Source organism: Cavia porcellus, unplaced genomic scaffold, assembly GCF_034190915.1.
Source record: "Cavia porcellus strain 051 isolate PalLab524CR breed Dunkin Hartley unplaced genomic scaffold, mCavPor4.1 scaffold_1, whole genome shotgun sequence".
NCBI classification, from domain to species: domain Eukaryota; kingdom Metazoa; phylum Chordata; class Mammalia; order Rodentia; family Caviidae; genus Cavia; species Cavia porcellus.
The window spans coordinates 71697345-71714968 of NW_026947484.1; the positions used below are offsets into that span (position 1 = coordinate 71697345).

The 17624-nt window shown below is 37.6% G+C and overlaps 1 protein-coding gene across 1 annotated transcript in view; it reads left to right on the forward strand.

Moving 5' to 3' along the window:
- Nucleotides 1-17624, forward strand: part of LOC100732853 (aldehyde dehydrogenase 1A1-like) — a 33573-nt gene that overhangs the window by 3205 nt on the left and 12744 nt on the right. The window contains exons 2-9 of the mRNA XM_003472282.4: nucleotides 2408-2512; nucleotides 6208-6348; nucleotides 7378-7507; nucleotides 8167-8228; nucleotides 11261-11389; nucleotides 12673-12786; nucleotides 15428-15530; nucleotides 17051-17235. Of these exons, the coding sequence (XP_003472330.2) occupies nucleotides 2408-2512; nucleotides 6208-6348; nucleotides 7378-7507; nucleotides 8167-8228; nucleotides 11261-11389; nucleotides 12673-12786; nucleotides 15428-15530; nucleotides 17051-17235 (969 nt within the window). The remainder of the gene's footprint in view (nucleotides 1-2407; nucleotides 2513-6207; nucleotides 6349-7377; nucleotides 7508-8166; nucleotides 8229-11260; nucleotides 11390-12672; nucleotides 12787-15427; nucleotides 15531-17050; nucleotides 17236-17624) is intronic.

Below are 17624 nucleotides of genomic sequence, written 5' to 3' on the forward strand. Positions count from 1 at the left end.
CAATTAGAAATTTTCTTCCATTTGTTCTCTTTAATTTCCTTTTACATTTCTCTTCTTTGAAAACCAGAAATGTTGAGCTGGGGATTTTGCTCAGCAGCATAAACACCTGCTTGGTAAGCACAAGGTCTTGAGTTTGATCCTCGGTACCAAAAAAAAAAAAAAAAAAAAAGTGAGGAAAGGAAAAAAAAATCAGATATGTTTCTTAGTCAACATTTTGCCATGTTTCCTCAGGGTTTAGCCTGAAGTTGCTGCCAGAGATCTAGCTTTGAATCTCTTACACCCCTCCTAACTATGTCCCAGGGCTCTGGTATTGTTTTTTCTTCATTATCTTTCATCTATTTCATCTCTCATACTCTTTCCCTCCAGTCTTTGGCACACTTTTCGGTGCCCATGGTTGACAAAAGTTTTGCAACACACTTTATTTCCTGCATGTTTACATAACCAGCCACCCCTCCCTATGTCAACATGAACTGCAGGTCTGAAAATCCACACAGTCAAGTCATAAAGTGATTCTACATAGCCTCCCTCTCCCTTGGAATGTCTTAAAAGAAATCTTTGAGCACTGAAAATCGGACCTCTTCAAAGCTCTCTGCCATGAGGAAGTATTGGTTCCCCTTGGGAGAGCACAGAGCAACTTGCCCACTGGGGCCTAGGGCAGCAGGAGCTGATAAGGGAATTTAGGTGACTTTGTGAAAGGGAATCCTACTGCAGACTCCAAAATCGCTGCTCAGCAGAGAAGATTGAGAGGATTTCCTCTAGCCACCAGCAAAATACGAACTTGATGTCAGGCTGAAATATTTGGAGACTGCTTTTTCAAAAAATCTTTAGTATTATGCTAAACATACTGAAACATAATAACTGTTACTCTGGAAAGGCAAAGCTTTCCAAAAATATGACCTGGATATTAAACTGCACCTCAGAAACGGGTACTTGTTTGTCAAAGATAACAAGATGTATCTTTTTAAGTCTAACATATCCAAAATGAAAAGTGTAGAAATCAATTTATATGTTACTTTGCCATTCCCACTGATTGTTTCTCCAAATAAAGAAGACTCACTTGAATCCTAAGAGCATGCATAGGCTTCCAAAATTTCTAACCAATACTGTGAAGTTAATCATGTTGTACATTACTGTACATCTACATTACACAAAGTATCCGGAGTCTAAAATTGTTGCTAAAATGTATCCTAAGTCTAAAATAGCATATACTTAACATAGCGATTAAAACAGATCCAAGAAAACTTTGCTTTTACATCATTCTTTTTTTGCTAACCTTGTCAAAGGCAGGCAGGAAACAGAAAATTAGGTTGTTGCCAGGATATATCATTTCAACAGACCCAACAAAGATATCATCAATATTATAATAAAAAATTTTAGCCTGTACCACTCTGTATATCCATTTAATATTATTACAGGGGGCCAGTATCTGTTCAAATATATGTGAACATGCAGGCAGCTAGAAGAAAAGTACTAAATGTAAAGCTAAGACAATTAAAATACACAAAAGGTAATTAAGGTAGCTACTAAATCCTCCATAACACAAAGCAGAAACTATGTCAGAGTACCAGGGATTTACAGTTACTTCATTCATCATGTTACCTATACCAAGTTCTCTTATTCCCTTATTCTCTTATTCACAAAACAAGAGAAGTGACTCATAACGCCAAGGTTACTACTGCATCCTTCACTAAAGCCTCATGCTCTTATTCTTAGCTCATTAAAATAGACTCTGGGCTAATTCATAAACTGGTTTCTGTACTTTAAAGAATTTTTGGTACTTTAAATCAGTGTTTGCAGAGCATTCATTGATCAAAAATATAGGTCAAGCTTCTTACTGGGGCATAAAAATTCATCACAAACCAACTTCCTTTTCATTGTCAGAACTGACCTACGACTTGATTTAACAGGAGCTCTCAGCTGGGGCAGCCTTTATTCCTTCAGAACCAATCAATAAAATACAGATCTCTAGCCAATAGTTTCTAAGCAAATTTTATGTAAACCAGTTTCTAAAAGCAAAATAAAGCATCAGAAAGTAGTCAGTCATGAGATCAAGTTAAAGTAGCCCAAAATGGTAATGCTCAGAATGAAGTAGAACGTAGACCAAGATCACCAAAGCTTCTACTCTGGTCTCAGATTCCTGCGGTTTCAGGTAACAACAGCAATTTTAATGTTGTTTTCTGCAGTCTGTACTTTCAAGCATTGAAAAGATGGCACAGTTTTATGGATCTTAAAAAATACTGCTTTACTGTTGTGTGCAGACATGCATGTGTGTATGTGTGTGTGCTTGTATGTAAAATTTCAGTTACAACTAGAAAAATTTTTAGGCATTGTGTGATGCTTCAGTGTAAATTCACAGACTTTTCCCGTAGGTGCCGCTTTTTAATGTCCTTTATGTGCATCCCCACAGATTTTCATAAACAACGAATGGCATAATTCAGTGAGTGGCAAGAAATTCCCCGTCATTAATCCTGCAACCGAAGAGGTGATCTGTGAGGTGGAGGAAGGGGATAAGGTGAGTTTCTGAATCCAGCTCTGCTTCATGCCAGGCTCTGCTGCCTCTCATTGGCCCTAAGCTCCCACCCCATTGAAAAGTGGACACATGGCTTGGACACGGGACTGTGGGACAGTCCTGGCCTGTGAAGAGGACTGGGTCATCTTATAATAATGACGACCCTTAAAGTCAGGTGTCGGTGTTATTTCTCTTCTTGTAGTTTTCCCTGCTTTTCAAATGCATAGTGCATAATACATTTTCGTTACACACAGTTGGTACAATAAAGGATTAATCACGTTTGAAAGAGGAGAGAAATTCGTCTATAAAAGAGTTCTTTTTAAATGGCTAGATGAAAATTTTAAAGCTAATATATGATGTTTAAACACTATATTCAATAACACATTATAAATTTCTTTTAATAAAAAAGTGTCAAATAGTATGAATCAATACCTCTAAAATGCCAGGTTCAATAAGTAGTTAAAAGTATAGATACCATCTACCTAAATTGTAAGAAAGCGAAACTGATTTAGACAATTCTTAACTCAAAGTACTGCATTAATTTAATACTTACAAAAATAATTTTAAAGGGAAGATAAAAACTTATAGTTGTATTTATAAATGATGATAAAATAGCAGAGTTGAATGGTTGAATAATTACTCAAGATCATATTGCTAATAAGACCTTCAAAAGTGCCAGGCAGGTAAAGCCTCAGTCATTATGGGGTTTTATACTTCTTTCAAGCCTTCTCGAATCTACCCTGTATGATTAGGGAGTATTATATTTGCTTCTTGTGTTACAAGCACATAAGTATTGATACTTGTAATATGCCTACTCATGTAACCTGGTAATCTGGAACTGACTCTTTAGGTAATGAGCCAGAAGTTTCAGGGACTGTATGTATGCGTAGAATTGAACTAAGACTGGGCTTTCAGTGCTATCACAAAGCAAGGAGGAAGGGCGGGCACACATGGAGTTTCCAGAGCAGAGTGAGATGTGGGTGGTTACAGGGCTCACTTCAGTGGCTGTTTTTGGCTGTGTTGAGTAGTCCTGCAAACTGCTTCTGATACTACAGCAAGAACTAACAAATAATTGGTGGGGACAAAGTGTGAGAGTTTGTATGACAAGGATAAAATTAAAACTAATTTGAAAACTTTTTTTCTTCATCCGTGAATAAATGTAATATGGAAATATATGAGCTGGGAGCTGCGGAAGAGTTCAGTCTTCCCTATCAAGACTTATGAGGAATTTGGCTGCTTATCATCAGTCAAGTTCTTTGCACACACTCAGATGTTGGGTCTTTACTTAAAAAAATAACAGTGTCTTAAGCAGTAGTGTTTCTGCTGGTAGCAAGTTTGAGTTAATGCACCAAACTGTTTTCTGACTCATTAGAAAAACACTGTAGCCCTGAAAATGTTAGTCATTGAATCAAACTGCTAGTCTTGAATTTAAAAAAATATGTAAAAGAAAAAGAAACAATCAAAAGCATAAAATTTTATGCCTTGTACCTTTGATTAATATAAATCTTTGTTACACAATGGAATCAGTTAAACCATCATTTATGATACATCAATAAAGTTATATGAGGGTAACACGATAGATTCAAAAGATGGCTAACAAAATTATGAAACATTTATATACTGCCTATTGTAGTCCCAGAATAAAAAGAACTGTGCCCTATAACACAGATCGCAGTAAATGTTCATTGCAAGGGGACATTATTGGAAGTGCTCTGCAGAGCTATAAGAATTATGCTGGAGTCCGATTTTAGTTCTGCTCTGCTGGATCTCGTGCTCTACTCAATGTGAAACACGATCCGTGAAGATCATTGCAGTGACTGGGGGCTATAAAGAACATCGAAGGGCCGCACGTAAGTAGGTATCATCAAGCTAGGTTAGTCCAGTGAGGATTCAGCAATACTAGAAAAAATATTTGAGGGCTAAAAAAGCAAAGGATTTGGAAAACAAGAGTCTGTGCTGGTAGAACTTTCTTGGCAAGGAGCGACCTCTGGAAGACAAGGACTGGATCAAAGGGCTTTCTGAGGCCCAGGAATACTGACCTGGGGACTTTAGTCTTGGGAGTGCAGGTTAAAGGAACAGTTACAATGCCCAGCCTGGTGACACATGCCTCTAATCCCAGAATTCTAGAGACTGAGGCAGTGAAGATCCTTGCCAGTTCAAGGACAGCCTGGGATACAGGAAAAAAAAAAGAACAGTTACAAACATTAAAAGAGAAAGTGCCAAGATAGACTTACATGAAAAGAATTAGCCAGGTAACAACAAGAAACCTAGGAAAGCAGGCTGTCGGCAGTATAAAATACAAAAGATGCAGGAGTAGGGTATTACTGAAAAAATATTACAGAACGCTGGAATTGCTGAGGGTTACAGTACTTTAATGCTACTTCAACTTCTAGCATTGTAGTAACAATTGCAACTGTCCAGAAATATTTAACACAATGCCCCTCACATTAAAAAATACATATTATAGGTTACCTCAGTTAATTTGCAAAGGAACCCATGACATCACCTTCCTTGAATTTAGAGAAAAAAGCAGAATTTTTAAAATGTGGCACAAAATTTCACCTTAGAATAGAGCAGACTCTCTGTTCCCTAAATTCCTCCTTTTCAGAATCAAACAGGATGATAATGTTGTTGCTGACACAAACAATTTAGTTGGGCCTCACAGGGATGGGTTTATTACAATGAATGTGTGCAGACATATTTCTTATCATTATTTTTCTAAATAATATAGCATAGCTACTTGCACAGGAGATATAGTACATATTACAGGTAATTTAGAGATAATTTAACGTACATGTGAAAATGTATGTATGTTATATGAAGATACTATGTGAATTAGATAAAAGACTTCCTCATCCATGGATTTAGGGTAACTGTAATGTGCTCCATTGAATTAACTGCTCTTAGATATAGAGGAATAAATGTTATTCATGGTATATATGATGGTGGGGTGATGATTTGGATTTACAATCTTCTCATTTGATTGAATATTTCAAAAGGACAATCCCTTCAATAGAGTAGCTTATCATCAGCATACGAAAAGAAAGATGCTATAGCATAGTTTGTGCAAGAAAATCTTTAGGTGGATGGGTGGATAGAGAGATGGATGGATGGATGAAAAGATGGAGCAGTTGATCCATATGGATGGCTGGATGACTCAGAAGTTACCCAATGAGAATCTAAATCTACTTTTTCTTATTGCAAAGCTATTGATTAACTACCATGACTATCTGTGCTCCTATACACTTAAATATAACATGTAAGAGAAAGCCCAATACAATTAAAAGACACAGCCACAAGAATATATTTCAGCAGCATTTTCGAAGGATGTGTTTTTCGCATGACAGAGTAATTGTCTTAAAGCCAGTTCCTCATGTTCTTCTGGGGCTCAGGACACATCCGAGAGCTCATATTTGGCTGAGACCAATGGCAGAGCAATAATCAGAAGGACAGAAATGAAAGCTGTGTCACACAGAGCTGTTCAAACACAGAGCTGCACGCATGTCATATTGCTATGATATTCACAGGTCCTGCTGGCAATCAAAGTTCCTTGTGGTTTGCTTCTCTGTTTCTTTTCCTAAACAGTGCTCTCTGAGTTTAACTGGAAAAGGAAAGAATTTATGGTAAAAGCAATGAGAAAGCATAAACAATAAATAGGATTAACTGAGGGATTAAACTGAATTCTCCCTGAATTACAGGCAGATGTTGACAAAGCAGTGCGGGCCGCAAGACAAGCCTTTCAGATTGGCTCTCCATGGCGCACTATGGATGCCTCAGAGAGGGGCCGCCTCATCCACAAGCTGGCTGACTTAATTGAAAGGGATCGTCTGCTGCTGGCAGTGAGTATGACCACACTGGATGCAAGGGGGAGCTAGATGAAGCAATCACTATTCCAATTGGTAACATGATTGGTTTTTGTGAACACTACACACTCTCTATTTTAAAAAAGAAAAACACTCAGTCTTCAGCAAGCTTATAGGACTGTTAGGCCTGGGATTATTGTCAAGTAGTCATCTGCTAGCTCATTCTAGGTGATCTTAACTTTGCTGCCATAACTAATTTTATAGGATAAATTTTGGCAATTACTCAGTGAAGTCAAATTAAAGAAATTTCTTTCCTTTACTATAGAATATTAACAAGCATTTAAATGGTAGCAGGATGGGAATCTTCTAGAATATTGTACTAAGTTGCTTAAACTTACTTGATCCTATACTTTTATTGAGTTTCTTATTTGGCTTTGTGAACATATCCAAATTATTTCACTACAACAAAACTTCTTTGTCATTAGTTCCATAACTGAAATTGCTGGTGAAGAATTCATGAATGAAAGATCCAGATGTTATGCTTATAAAAGTAGATTAATTATATTCTAATGGTCCAAAATTACAAATGAGTTTTTGTTTCTCTTGACTCATTTGTAGTCCAGGCTGGCCAGGAACTTGTGGTGATCCTCCTGTCTCAGCCATCAGAGTGCTAAAATGATCATTGAAACATGATTAAAAATCACCAATACAAAATTATCTCTATGTTGAAATCTTATTGGAACACCCACCTTATCCAGTTCTCACAGCAGGATATATCAAATTGAAGTGAACTCTTTGAATGTTGGTCAGTAGAAACACTCAGAATGAGACTGGTTTAGAAATTGCAATCTCCTACACATTTTACATAGATTGTGCAGTATGACCCTATCTACACGTTAATATAAAACATTTTTTAGTTTCTATTTTTAAAGAGAAAATTACATAAATGATTTCAAATTTCTTCTCTATCCTGAATTCTCTAGTGCATATCCAACATATTGGCCATTGTTTTGTAACGGAAAACTTTTGTAGAATTTTAAATTTAGGGACTGATCTGTTTTTCAGACAATGGAGGCAACAAATGGTGGGAAACTATTTGCTACTACATATCTGATGGAGTTGGGAGGCTGTGTAAAAGGATTGCGCTACTGTGCAGGCTGGGCCGACAAGATCCAGGGCCACACCATCCCCAGCGGTGAGGAGCTCTGGGTGACCTCAGGACTGAGCAGGGATGGGTCAGGACTGTAGAGCTGAATAACTATAAACGCGCCCTCTTAACTGCAGTCAAGTGCAGCAAAAGTATTCTCACCTGAGGTTAAGCCGACACAGTTGGAACCTAGGATGTTCTGTGATGGTTCAGTAAAAGCATTTAAAAGTTTTTCAGTATAATAAGGCAGAACCTTATGGGTAGGTTAGAAATTGTAGACATAGGAACAATCTTACAGTTACAATTACTTGTAATCTTACAGTTACAGTTACTATTACTGATTTGAGGCAACTCTTGAGGAGCCCAAACTTTTTATAACTGGCCTCTAGCATTAATTATTTGGGTATCATTCCCAACATGACATTTCTACTCTTCCGTAGTATGATTATCAGACCCTCCTGGCTGCCCCACTGTGTGCCCGCTATGGGCACCCATGCCTGTCAAACTCAGTACAGTTAGACCAGAATAATTAAACAGTTATCTGTGGGATCAAATATCCATTTTGTAAGTTTTTAAGATACTCCTTTTTTTAAAAAAGTTCTTTATTACTATTTTCATCTTCCTCTCACATCAGTTTCAAGTCTCCATCCTTCCAAACTCAAGTAGATTAGCTCCATATAGAGCTGGGTGTGTGCCTTCTTTTCCAGATGGAGACTTCTTCACTTACACGAGACGTGAACCTGTTGGAGTGTGCGGCCAAATCCTTCCTGTAAGTTGCGCTCCTGTGTAACTTTTTTAAAAACCCTAATTTAACATAAGGCTATTTAATTTGATACCCAAGATTTCTCTGACAGAAATGGATGCTTGTTTACTGGTTAAATGTGATGTAAATTTCAACACGTAGGATTTGTTGAATCCAGGCTTCCTATGACTGAATTTCTGGGATGTAATTCAGGAAATAACCAAAATCTTCTGTACCTTAGTGTGTCTCTTGAGTGGGTTTCAATGCACCTGCATCCAAATACCTTAACCTTTACTCTATGAGTTGTTTGAAAAACTTGTATTTTGCACTCCTACTACAAGCTGTGCTTTGTGAGCACATGACAGTGAGAGGACCCTGGGCTCTCCTGCTGTGGGACAGCCCTGCAGTGGCATGTGCCTCCTTCTCTCCTCCACTCTGCCTCCTTTCAGACTTCTCATCCCAGACCACACACAGCAGCAGTAAAAGTGTTCAGTTCCTGATAGACATTTCTGTGTTTTCACTGGTGTCTGTTGGCAGGGCACTAGGATTACCTAAGTAGGTATACACGTAACACATCTTTTTGTTTTTCTAGTTCCCAACTTCTTGTTTTTCTCTCCAGATGACTCTATCACTTTGTCTCTTCCCTTTTCCAAAAAATTAGTTTAATTACTTTAATCCAACTTTTATTTTTCTCTGTAAATTATTGAAATATTGGCTTTCACATGTACAGGAAGCCGTGAGATATGTAAGCTTGTGTTTGTGATTTATTGCACTTAACATTATGCTCTCAACATGCATTCATTTTCCTTCAAATGATTCCAATGCATCTTTTTTTGGCAGAGTAGTAGTCTGGTATATTTAAACACCACATCTTCTTTGCTTACTCATCTGCTGATGTGCACACAGGTCACTTCTGAGATTAAATGAGCTATGTTACTATCAACCTATAAATGCATGTATCCATATAATATGATATCTTTAAATCTTTCCGGAAGATATTTAGAAGGGGCATAGTTGTGTCAGAGAATTTCTGATTTTAGTTTTTTGAGGAATCTCCCTGTGATTCCCATAGTGGTCATTCTAGTATACTTTCCCACCAGCAATTTACAGGAACTCATTTTTTTCCTCACAGATTTACCAGTATTTATTGTTATTCAATTTGTTGATGACAATCACTCATTCTGGAATCAGATAGATTCTCAGTGTGGTTGGAAACCATTTGCCTTTCTATAATAACAAGAAATTTTGAACATTTTTGAACGTTTACTGGTCACTTGTACTTCTAAAAAGTATCTATTTATTTTGGTTACCCAGGTTTTGAGTGATTCTTTTATTTTAGGGGGTCTTACTTGTTTTGTTTGTTTGTTTTGTTTTGTTGTTTTTGTTTTGCTTTTACTTTCTTATATATTCTAGATATTAGTCCTCTGAGAAGTACCTGGCAGTATTTTTCCCATCATGTGTACTGTCTTTTCATTCTGTTAACTGATTTTCATTTCTATGAAAATTTTTTAATTCCATTCAATTCCACTTTTTAGCCCTGACTCTGCTTCTTCTACAATTGGCATTTCTGATCAGAAATTCAATGCCTATGCCTTCAAGGGTTTTGCCTATTTTGTTTTGAACAGATCGTTTCTATTTTAACACCCTGTGATCCACTTTGTTCTTAGTTTACACCATGGTAAGAGATGTAGCTCCAACATCAATCTTCCGCATGTGGACTGTTGGTTTCCCTAAAATCATGTGTAAAGAGTCCATCTTTCCTCCAGTATATAGTTTTGACACCCTGGTCAGAGATCAGCTACCTGAATGTGCTTCGTGTGGTTTTGCATCCTCTGTCCTGTTGCATTGACCCACATTTCTGTTTTCATGCCAGCATCATGGTTCTTTATCACTGTGGCTTCATAATGTAAGTGAACGCGTCCAATGACTGTGATGTCTTCCGCTTTTCTCTTTGGCCCAGGATTATTTTTGTTATTTTGGATCTCTTCCAGTTCCATATGAATTTCGTGGATTATTTTCCTAGTTATATGAGGAATGATATTAATATTTTCAAGTTTTAAAAATTTTAATGAAATAGAGGCACTTGAAACACTGAATTAGAATATATGGGCCTTTTAGGTAAGAAACTCTGATACCCCTAACAGAAAACAGCACATTTTTGTATAATTATGAAAGTTTCCATTGAAGCCCAACAAAAAAAATATACTGTTTAAACATGATTGAAATCCTTGAAAAGTCCAAATAAAAAGACTTTGAAGTGTTTTGAAATTCTTAAATAAGAAAGCGAGCATCATTTGTTTTTTTCTTTCAATGAGTTAAAAGGATAAATATTTAACATTTTTAATGAAATTTCTTACTCATTGAAAACCCCAAGAATTCATTAAAGCCACAAAACCTAAATGCTAATGTCACCTAACAGGACAGCTTTCTGCAGTAGAGGGTATTATCAGTCCTTAATAGAGAAAAGGAGTCTTCTCTGGGTTCACAGGGCTACTCGGGGGTTGCTCTGGGACCCTAGCCCAAGCTCTCCTCCTGAGGTACATTGTGTCCTCTTTAACACTTCTGTCTTGCTGGACTGGAGGAGTCACTCAGTGGGGCTCATGTGCCATCTGTATGAAGCCCTGTGCTGGAAACCCGGCACCACAAATACAGAGCCTTTCTCCTATAAATAATTAAGATTTCTCCATAGGCAGAAGACTATAGCCACTTTTGGAAGTCAAATGAATTCTTATTCTACTAGACAAAATTCACTATCGTGCTTGCTATTATTGAAAATCAGGTAGCAACTTTATTCCTGGTAGAATAAGAATTTAAAATAACAGCACTTGATCAAATATAGGGACTCTATTCTTGTCCCTTCTATATATGGCTTTCATTAAGAGTTTTGCCATTTATTGTTCTTTCTGGCCATGACTTAAACAGCACACACTGAATGCCTGTCCAACTACTGCAGTCATTATTTAACAACTGTAGGGGAGGGGAAGACATAATGTCAAAGTTACATTAATAACTGGGCCTTTGAACAAAATAAACCCGAAGTGTGGAATGTTGCTTTCCAGTGGAACTTCCCATTGGTTATGCTGGTGTGGAAGATAGGACCCGCGCTCAGCTGTGGAAACACAGTGGTTCTCAAACCTGCAGAACAAACTCCCCTCACTGCTCTTCACGTGGCATCCTTAATTAAAGAGGTAAGCAAGCATCCTGGCTCAAAGCGTGCATGAGACTCCAAGAGCCCCAGGTGCAATGGGCAGTCTCATTTAGAGCTACTGTTTGCTACACTGCTCTGGAAGGCTCCATCCAGTGGTGAGGGTGCCCTGATCAGGGCTGCTAGCTGGGATTTCTGGCAGTCAGTGCACATGAATCTCCCCGAAATGCACACCAGAAGCCTGAGCAGAGGCTTGGAATCAGTCGCCTGCTAATCCATTATTTTCTTGCTTTTGTCCAACTCTCAGGAGCAAAAATTCATGTTGAAATTAATATGGAACCCTTTCAATGCTGGAATATTGTGCTAGTTCCTAAAAACCACTAATGGTCCAGTAGACTCTGCAAATCTGTTGCAATTAAAACAAATTTTTAGTTTTAATTCCTGAAGGTTGGAGTTCACTCTGCCTATATACTCTTTGTAACACTAGGTCCTATTCTTTCTAAAACCTTTTCCCATGAATGAATATTTTTATATTGACTTTTCTATTATTCTTTCTTCTACATTTTCTTGTTCAAATGTAGCAAAGAGAATGTGAAAATAATTTTCATCAGCTGTCTTACTCATGTGAAAAATATTTTTTAAATCACTCACTACTCTTTGTCCTTCATATCCTAGCAAACTTCAAACAATTAATAAGTTTTAACAACTTATCATTTAGGAAATCTATACTTGAGCCTTAAAAATGTTCTTTTTAAAATAAATTTAGACTAGTGACATGCGGTGTCAGCAGGCTCCTCTCAGTTCCAAACTTGCCTTGAAGTCAGCTCTTTAATAGGAATATACACCCGTCTGTGAGGCTTCACCCTAAACAGGATGATCTGATTACCTAACATTTTACCTACTAACTACTGTCACTTAAGCAATCTACAGCTAGAGAATTAAAAATGAGTTGTTTAGTTTTTTGCTTTTGCTGATATAAATAATAAACATGTTGCTTTCCTTATGTGTAAACCTTTTACCAAATACTTAGAAGTAGCTACCTCCTTGAGTTACTATAAGGAAATCTGAGATGGCCCTCGTTAGAGCATTGTTCCATAAACTTACCCTGAGAAAGAGCACAGGTGAATCTTGCCTCCCCTGGGTTATTTCCATGTGGGCTACGATATGACATAATAATAATAAGTAATAAAGAACAAAGCTACTTAAGCACTTTTATCTGTGTAGGGCTGCACACAAGATGAGCCCACAGAAGCAGCCTGCACCCCACCCTCCCTTTCCTGCATCTTTCTGAGTTCCTTGTACCCATTCTGCTTTTTGTCCTTTCAGGCGGGTTTTCCTCCCGGGGTGGTGAATATTGTCCCTGGCTATGGGCCCACTGCAGGGGCCGCCATCTCCTCACACATGGACGTGGACAAGGTGGCCTTCACAGGGTCCACAGAGGTAATGCCGTGAGCTGTGTCCTCAATACCCATGATAACCAGGGTGTTTATGGGACTGTTCTGAAGCCAACACTTTCTAAAAACACAAGTTCACTTTAATGATCTCTGTTGTTTATTCTAGCTACCTATTTCCTTACTCAACATAAGCAGTTGTAGTTTAGATGAAATGATATACTGACTATAAACACCAAAAAACTGAACTGTGCTCAGTGTGTTCTTTACCTTCTCTTATGAGAAACAGAGCTGCTGTATCATATGATTCATACAGTTTCTGGTAGAAAATGTAAATCAGGCCATAGTGATTTGTGTGCTCCCTACACTGGGCCCTCATCAGGGCCTTCTTTCCTGTACCTTCTGAAAGGGAGTCAGAAGCTCAGTTTCCCTTGATGTTACCAAGGGTCTTGTCTGGTTATCCAAAAAGTTCAGAAACACTAGGGCACCTCAAGAAGAAGGGATGTGGAAAGTAGACTTTGTGAGGGAGAATGGCTTTTCTATCCTAAGCAAAAGAAAGTGAAGAAACCATACTTTTCAAGCAAAACATTTTGTTGAGTTCTACTCTCAAGTGATGACTTTGTTAGATATTCAACACACACAAAAAAATGATGTAAGCCTAAAGGATAAAGACTGAGCAAAAAAAGTTCATCTTATAAAGCTTCTGACATTAGTACAGACTAGGCGTAATAGGGGTGAGTTGTGTATAAAGTGATATAAAGGGACTCATGAGAAAAAAAAATACTGATCTCAGATGGCTGCTAGAACTTTCCCTGAATTGGAGAATGGTTCCATGGTAATCCCTAAAGACTGACAAATAAGGATGTCCTCTAAGGCTTTCCAACCTGTAGCCCACAAACCAATTGTCCTCTATGTGTCATAATGCAAAATAGAAACAAAAACAGTTTCACTATTACATATATAACTATATTATATGGTTCTAATTTCATTCTTCTAACTCCACTCTCAAATGTGTTGTGAAGAAGGGTAAAATGTACAAGTAACGAGAGAGAGAGGAGACACACACACATAACTACATTATATGTTTTGTGTGAGAACCAACACAGTTATTATTCCCTTTGTGAGATTCAGACAAGGAAAATGTTGGACACCCATGTATCTAGGGAGTGAAATGAAGGCGTCTTGATTATTTTATAATCGTAGTAAGCCACTCTAATGTACCTTTAAAATGTGTACACAAAGAAAACTGGAGTAGGATGTTCAATTGTGTTATTTTCTAAATCTAGGTAAATAAAGCTACAATTTTCATTGCTTTTCATAGAAGTAAGTAGAAAAGCCTTGTAATCTGCCAATCACTAAGTTTGATAAGGAAAAGCCAAGTCCTCAGGATTTTCTATGGATAATTGAGAATGTACATGACATGGCAATAACAATGAATGGTTTTTTGTTTGTTTGTAGTTTTTTTTTTTTTTTTTTGGGGGGTGGGTTTTTGGTAATGGGTGTTAAACTTATGACCTCATACTTGCCAAGCAGGTGCTATATTCCTGGCTCCACAAAGCTATTAAAGTGACTGAAAGCAGAGCAGAGAGGGGACAGGAAAGAAGGCACAGGCTCCCCAGCCCGGAGCTGTGACCTTTCCCCCCATAGACACAGGCACATTTCCAGGTTGCTCTCTTCTCCCGTCCATCTGCATCCCCTGATCCCACTGCCTGCATCACTGCCCATTGGTCCTGGCTCATCCCTAAGCTCCTGAAGTGTTCTGGGGTCACTTTATCTGCAGAAAAGAAAGTTTGACCTTAGAAGACTGGGAAATTTCTGGGGCTGGAGGTTTAGCTCAGTGGCATAAGCCCCTGCCTTGAAAGCGGGCAGTCATGAGTTTGATCCCCGGTACCGATAAAAAGGAAAAAGACAAAAAACAAAAGAACAGTGGGAAATTTCTGGGTCCCCCCACCCGATGTTCCCCCTCCTGGAAGTGTGGCTCAGAAATGTTAAGTGTCCTTGTTAAGTTTGAAACTGAGCTTTAAAAGGACAAGAAAAAAATTCTAAATGACTTTAAATGAAAATTGAGTTTTTGAAAATGGTCATAAGAAATATGAAAATGGACTATAGAAGTTTCAAATTTTTCTGATACAAGTCTACTTTTAGTTTAGATTTATTAATCCACTTGTACAGATTGGATTGAATTCTACAAAAATATTTTAGCTGAATAATATTCAGTTTTGTAACGTACAGGATCAGTTAAGTAACCACATAAATTGCTAATGCTTACTTCGTCTTTTTCTTTAATAAAAATAGCTTTATATTGAAATGTGACACATAGAATTTGAAAAGAAATAAAGTAATAAAAGAAACAAAAATGCTGATTATGTAACAAGAGAAAAACAAAGATAATTTGAGTGAATCAGGCTCTCAAGTAAAAGAAATAGGCCAGATTTTCTACTTTAAAATACAAAACATCTATAGCAGGTAAACTTGCCAGGGCATGATCCACAAAGCAAAACCAATGAAAACAGTGATGTTTTCACTTGCATAGAGAATCAGTTAAAATCTCAAGGTGTCAGTTGCCGAAAAAATATGCATGTTCTTTCAAGTCATTTTTAATCATGTCACAACATCAGACAAATGTAAAATGCTCAGCCTGTCTTCACGAGCACATAGTGAGTCTCCTGCTTGGCAATGGTGACTTTCAGGTTGGCAAACTCATCAAAGAAGCTGCGGGGAAGAGCAACCTGAAGAGGGTCACCCTGGAGCTGGGGGGCAAGAGCCCCTGCATTGTGTTTGCTGACGCTGACTGTGAGTACGGCCCCCTGGGCTAAGCCCGCACCTCCATCCTTTCTGGGGTCTGATCATGCCAGACAGGGAACTTGGGTTTCCAAACACGTTTGCTTCAGAGTGTAAGTATTTATCAGAGAACAGAATTACTCTTGGAAATTTTTAAAATTATCCTAACACTGGAGCAATCACAGGAACACTTTCTCCTTGGTTTGGAATAGATTTCTGTTTCCTCAGATGAACTCTGAAAAGTGTAAACGTTTTGCACTTCTGGGTCCAGCAGGAGGTATTTTTTTATAATTACTTAATTCAGTTATTGGCACTGTGTTAAACATACTGAGACACTTCATTGTGTTGGACCAAGACAAATTCAGGGAACAGTAATTCTGCATTTGTCACCTCCTTTTCCTCTGGGTCATACGCTCATTAATTGAATTAGTGAGAAGAGAAATAACCTGCTTACACTCGTTCTGTCCTCCCCCTACCAAGAGCAGCTGAGTTTCCATACATTTAGTCTGCAATTATGATGTGATAATGTTCTAGGTTTACTCTGTTTATGTTACCAAATAGCACTTCCTAATTTCTCTTAAACAAGAGTTTATTAGCAGAACTGGGTATTCATTCTTCTAGTCCTTTCTTAAACTATTACATTATTGCTATTAACAAATGGCTCATGAACTGGGTTTCATTGCCTTATGGTTTTAATTGAATTTTGTGAATGCAGTTTCTTATTAAACATTCTACAAACATGACAATATTCCCCATTTTTCAAACCTCTTAGTCAACTGTTGCTAAAGAAACTTAAGTTGCATGATTAGGTCACAAATTCACACTGAGTTGCTTTAATGTGGAATTGAATCTTCAGCATTTGGAAAACTAAACTCAAAGTAAATGTAAAGAAACCTTGATTCTTCATATTAAATATACACTAATCAAACAACATTGGCATGCATAATGTACTATCTAAATATACAAGGTTGCATAAGCATAGATGAAAGAACATGATAGACTTTTACATAAATTTTGAAAATATGTTTCCTTGAATAAGACTTTAAGATAATTGGTTGTATGAGTGGATTTTGTGAGGATATGTTGTTATTGTAAAGATGTAAAGGCCAATTTTTTAATTGATCAAGATGTTTAAGAATAGTGCAAAATTAAGGCAATGAACATTTGAGATTTTCTGTCTTATTTAGTTACCCATGGACATCTAAAAGTAATATATAACTTTTTATAAATGGAGACAATGATACAATATATTTGCAATGATATTTGATCTTGGGGTAAAATCAACATTCCTTTAGATATATCCTTATTAAAGTTATGATAATAAACACCAATTTTCCATTTTCTATTGTTTATTGTCATGATTTTAACAGTCAAGGATTACAAAGATGACTCTATCATCTGAATTTTAAGAGAGGACATGTATAAAGTCGATGTTTGACTCCCTGACAGAAGACCCTGACATTGCCTCTGAGAACTACATATGAACTGTGAAACCTTAGGTAACCTTTCTTCTCTAATGTGGTCTTTTGTAGTGGACACTGCTGTAGAATATGCACATATGGGCGTGTTCTTCCACCAGGGCCAGGCCTGCATTGCTGCCTCCAGGCTTTTTGTGGAAGAATCAATTTACGATGAGTTTGTTCGAAAGAGTGTTGAGCGTGCGAAGAAGTACGTTTTTGGAAATCCTCTGAACCCAGGTGTAAACCATGGCCCTCAGGTGAGCATGAAATAGAAAGGGGAGCTGAGTAAAGTAACTGCTTGTTTTTGCCACTTCTCATGTAACAATACTATAGCAGCTTGGAGATGGAAAAGTCTGTTTATCAGTAGCAGAGTTATAATTCTGGTTTGTGTTGCTGATTTTTCATACATAGAAACAGTTTAAAGAGTCATTCGGGTATTAAAAATATGAGAGTAACGCAAGGAGTGTCAATTTCCTGCTTCCCTCAACCACATCTTTCTACTGTGGACAATCCTTTGTCTACCTGAAACTTCCTACACATCTCTATCATTTCTCCCTCAAAACGAGCCCCTCCTCTCAGCTGCCATTCCACAGACAGAGACAGCTGGAACACCTTTAACTCTCCGCAGTTTCTCAGTTCCAACTCA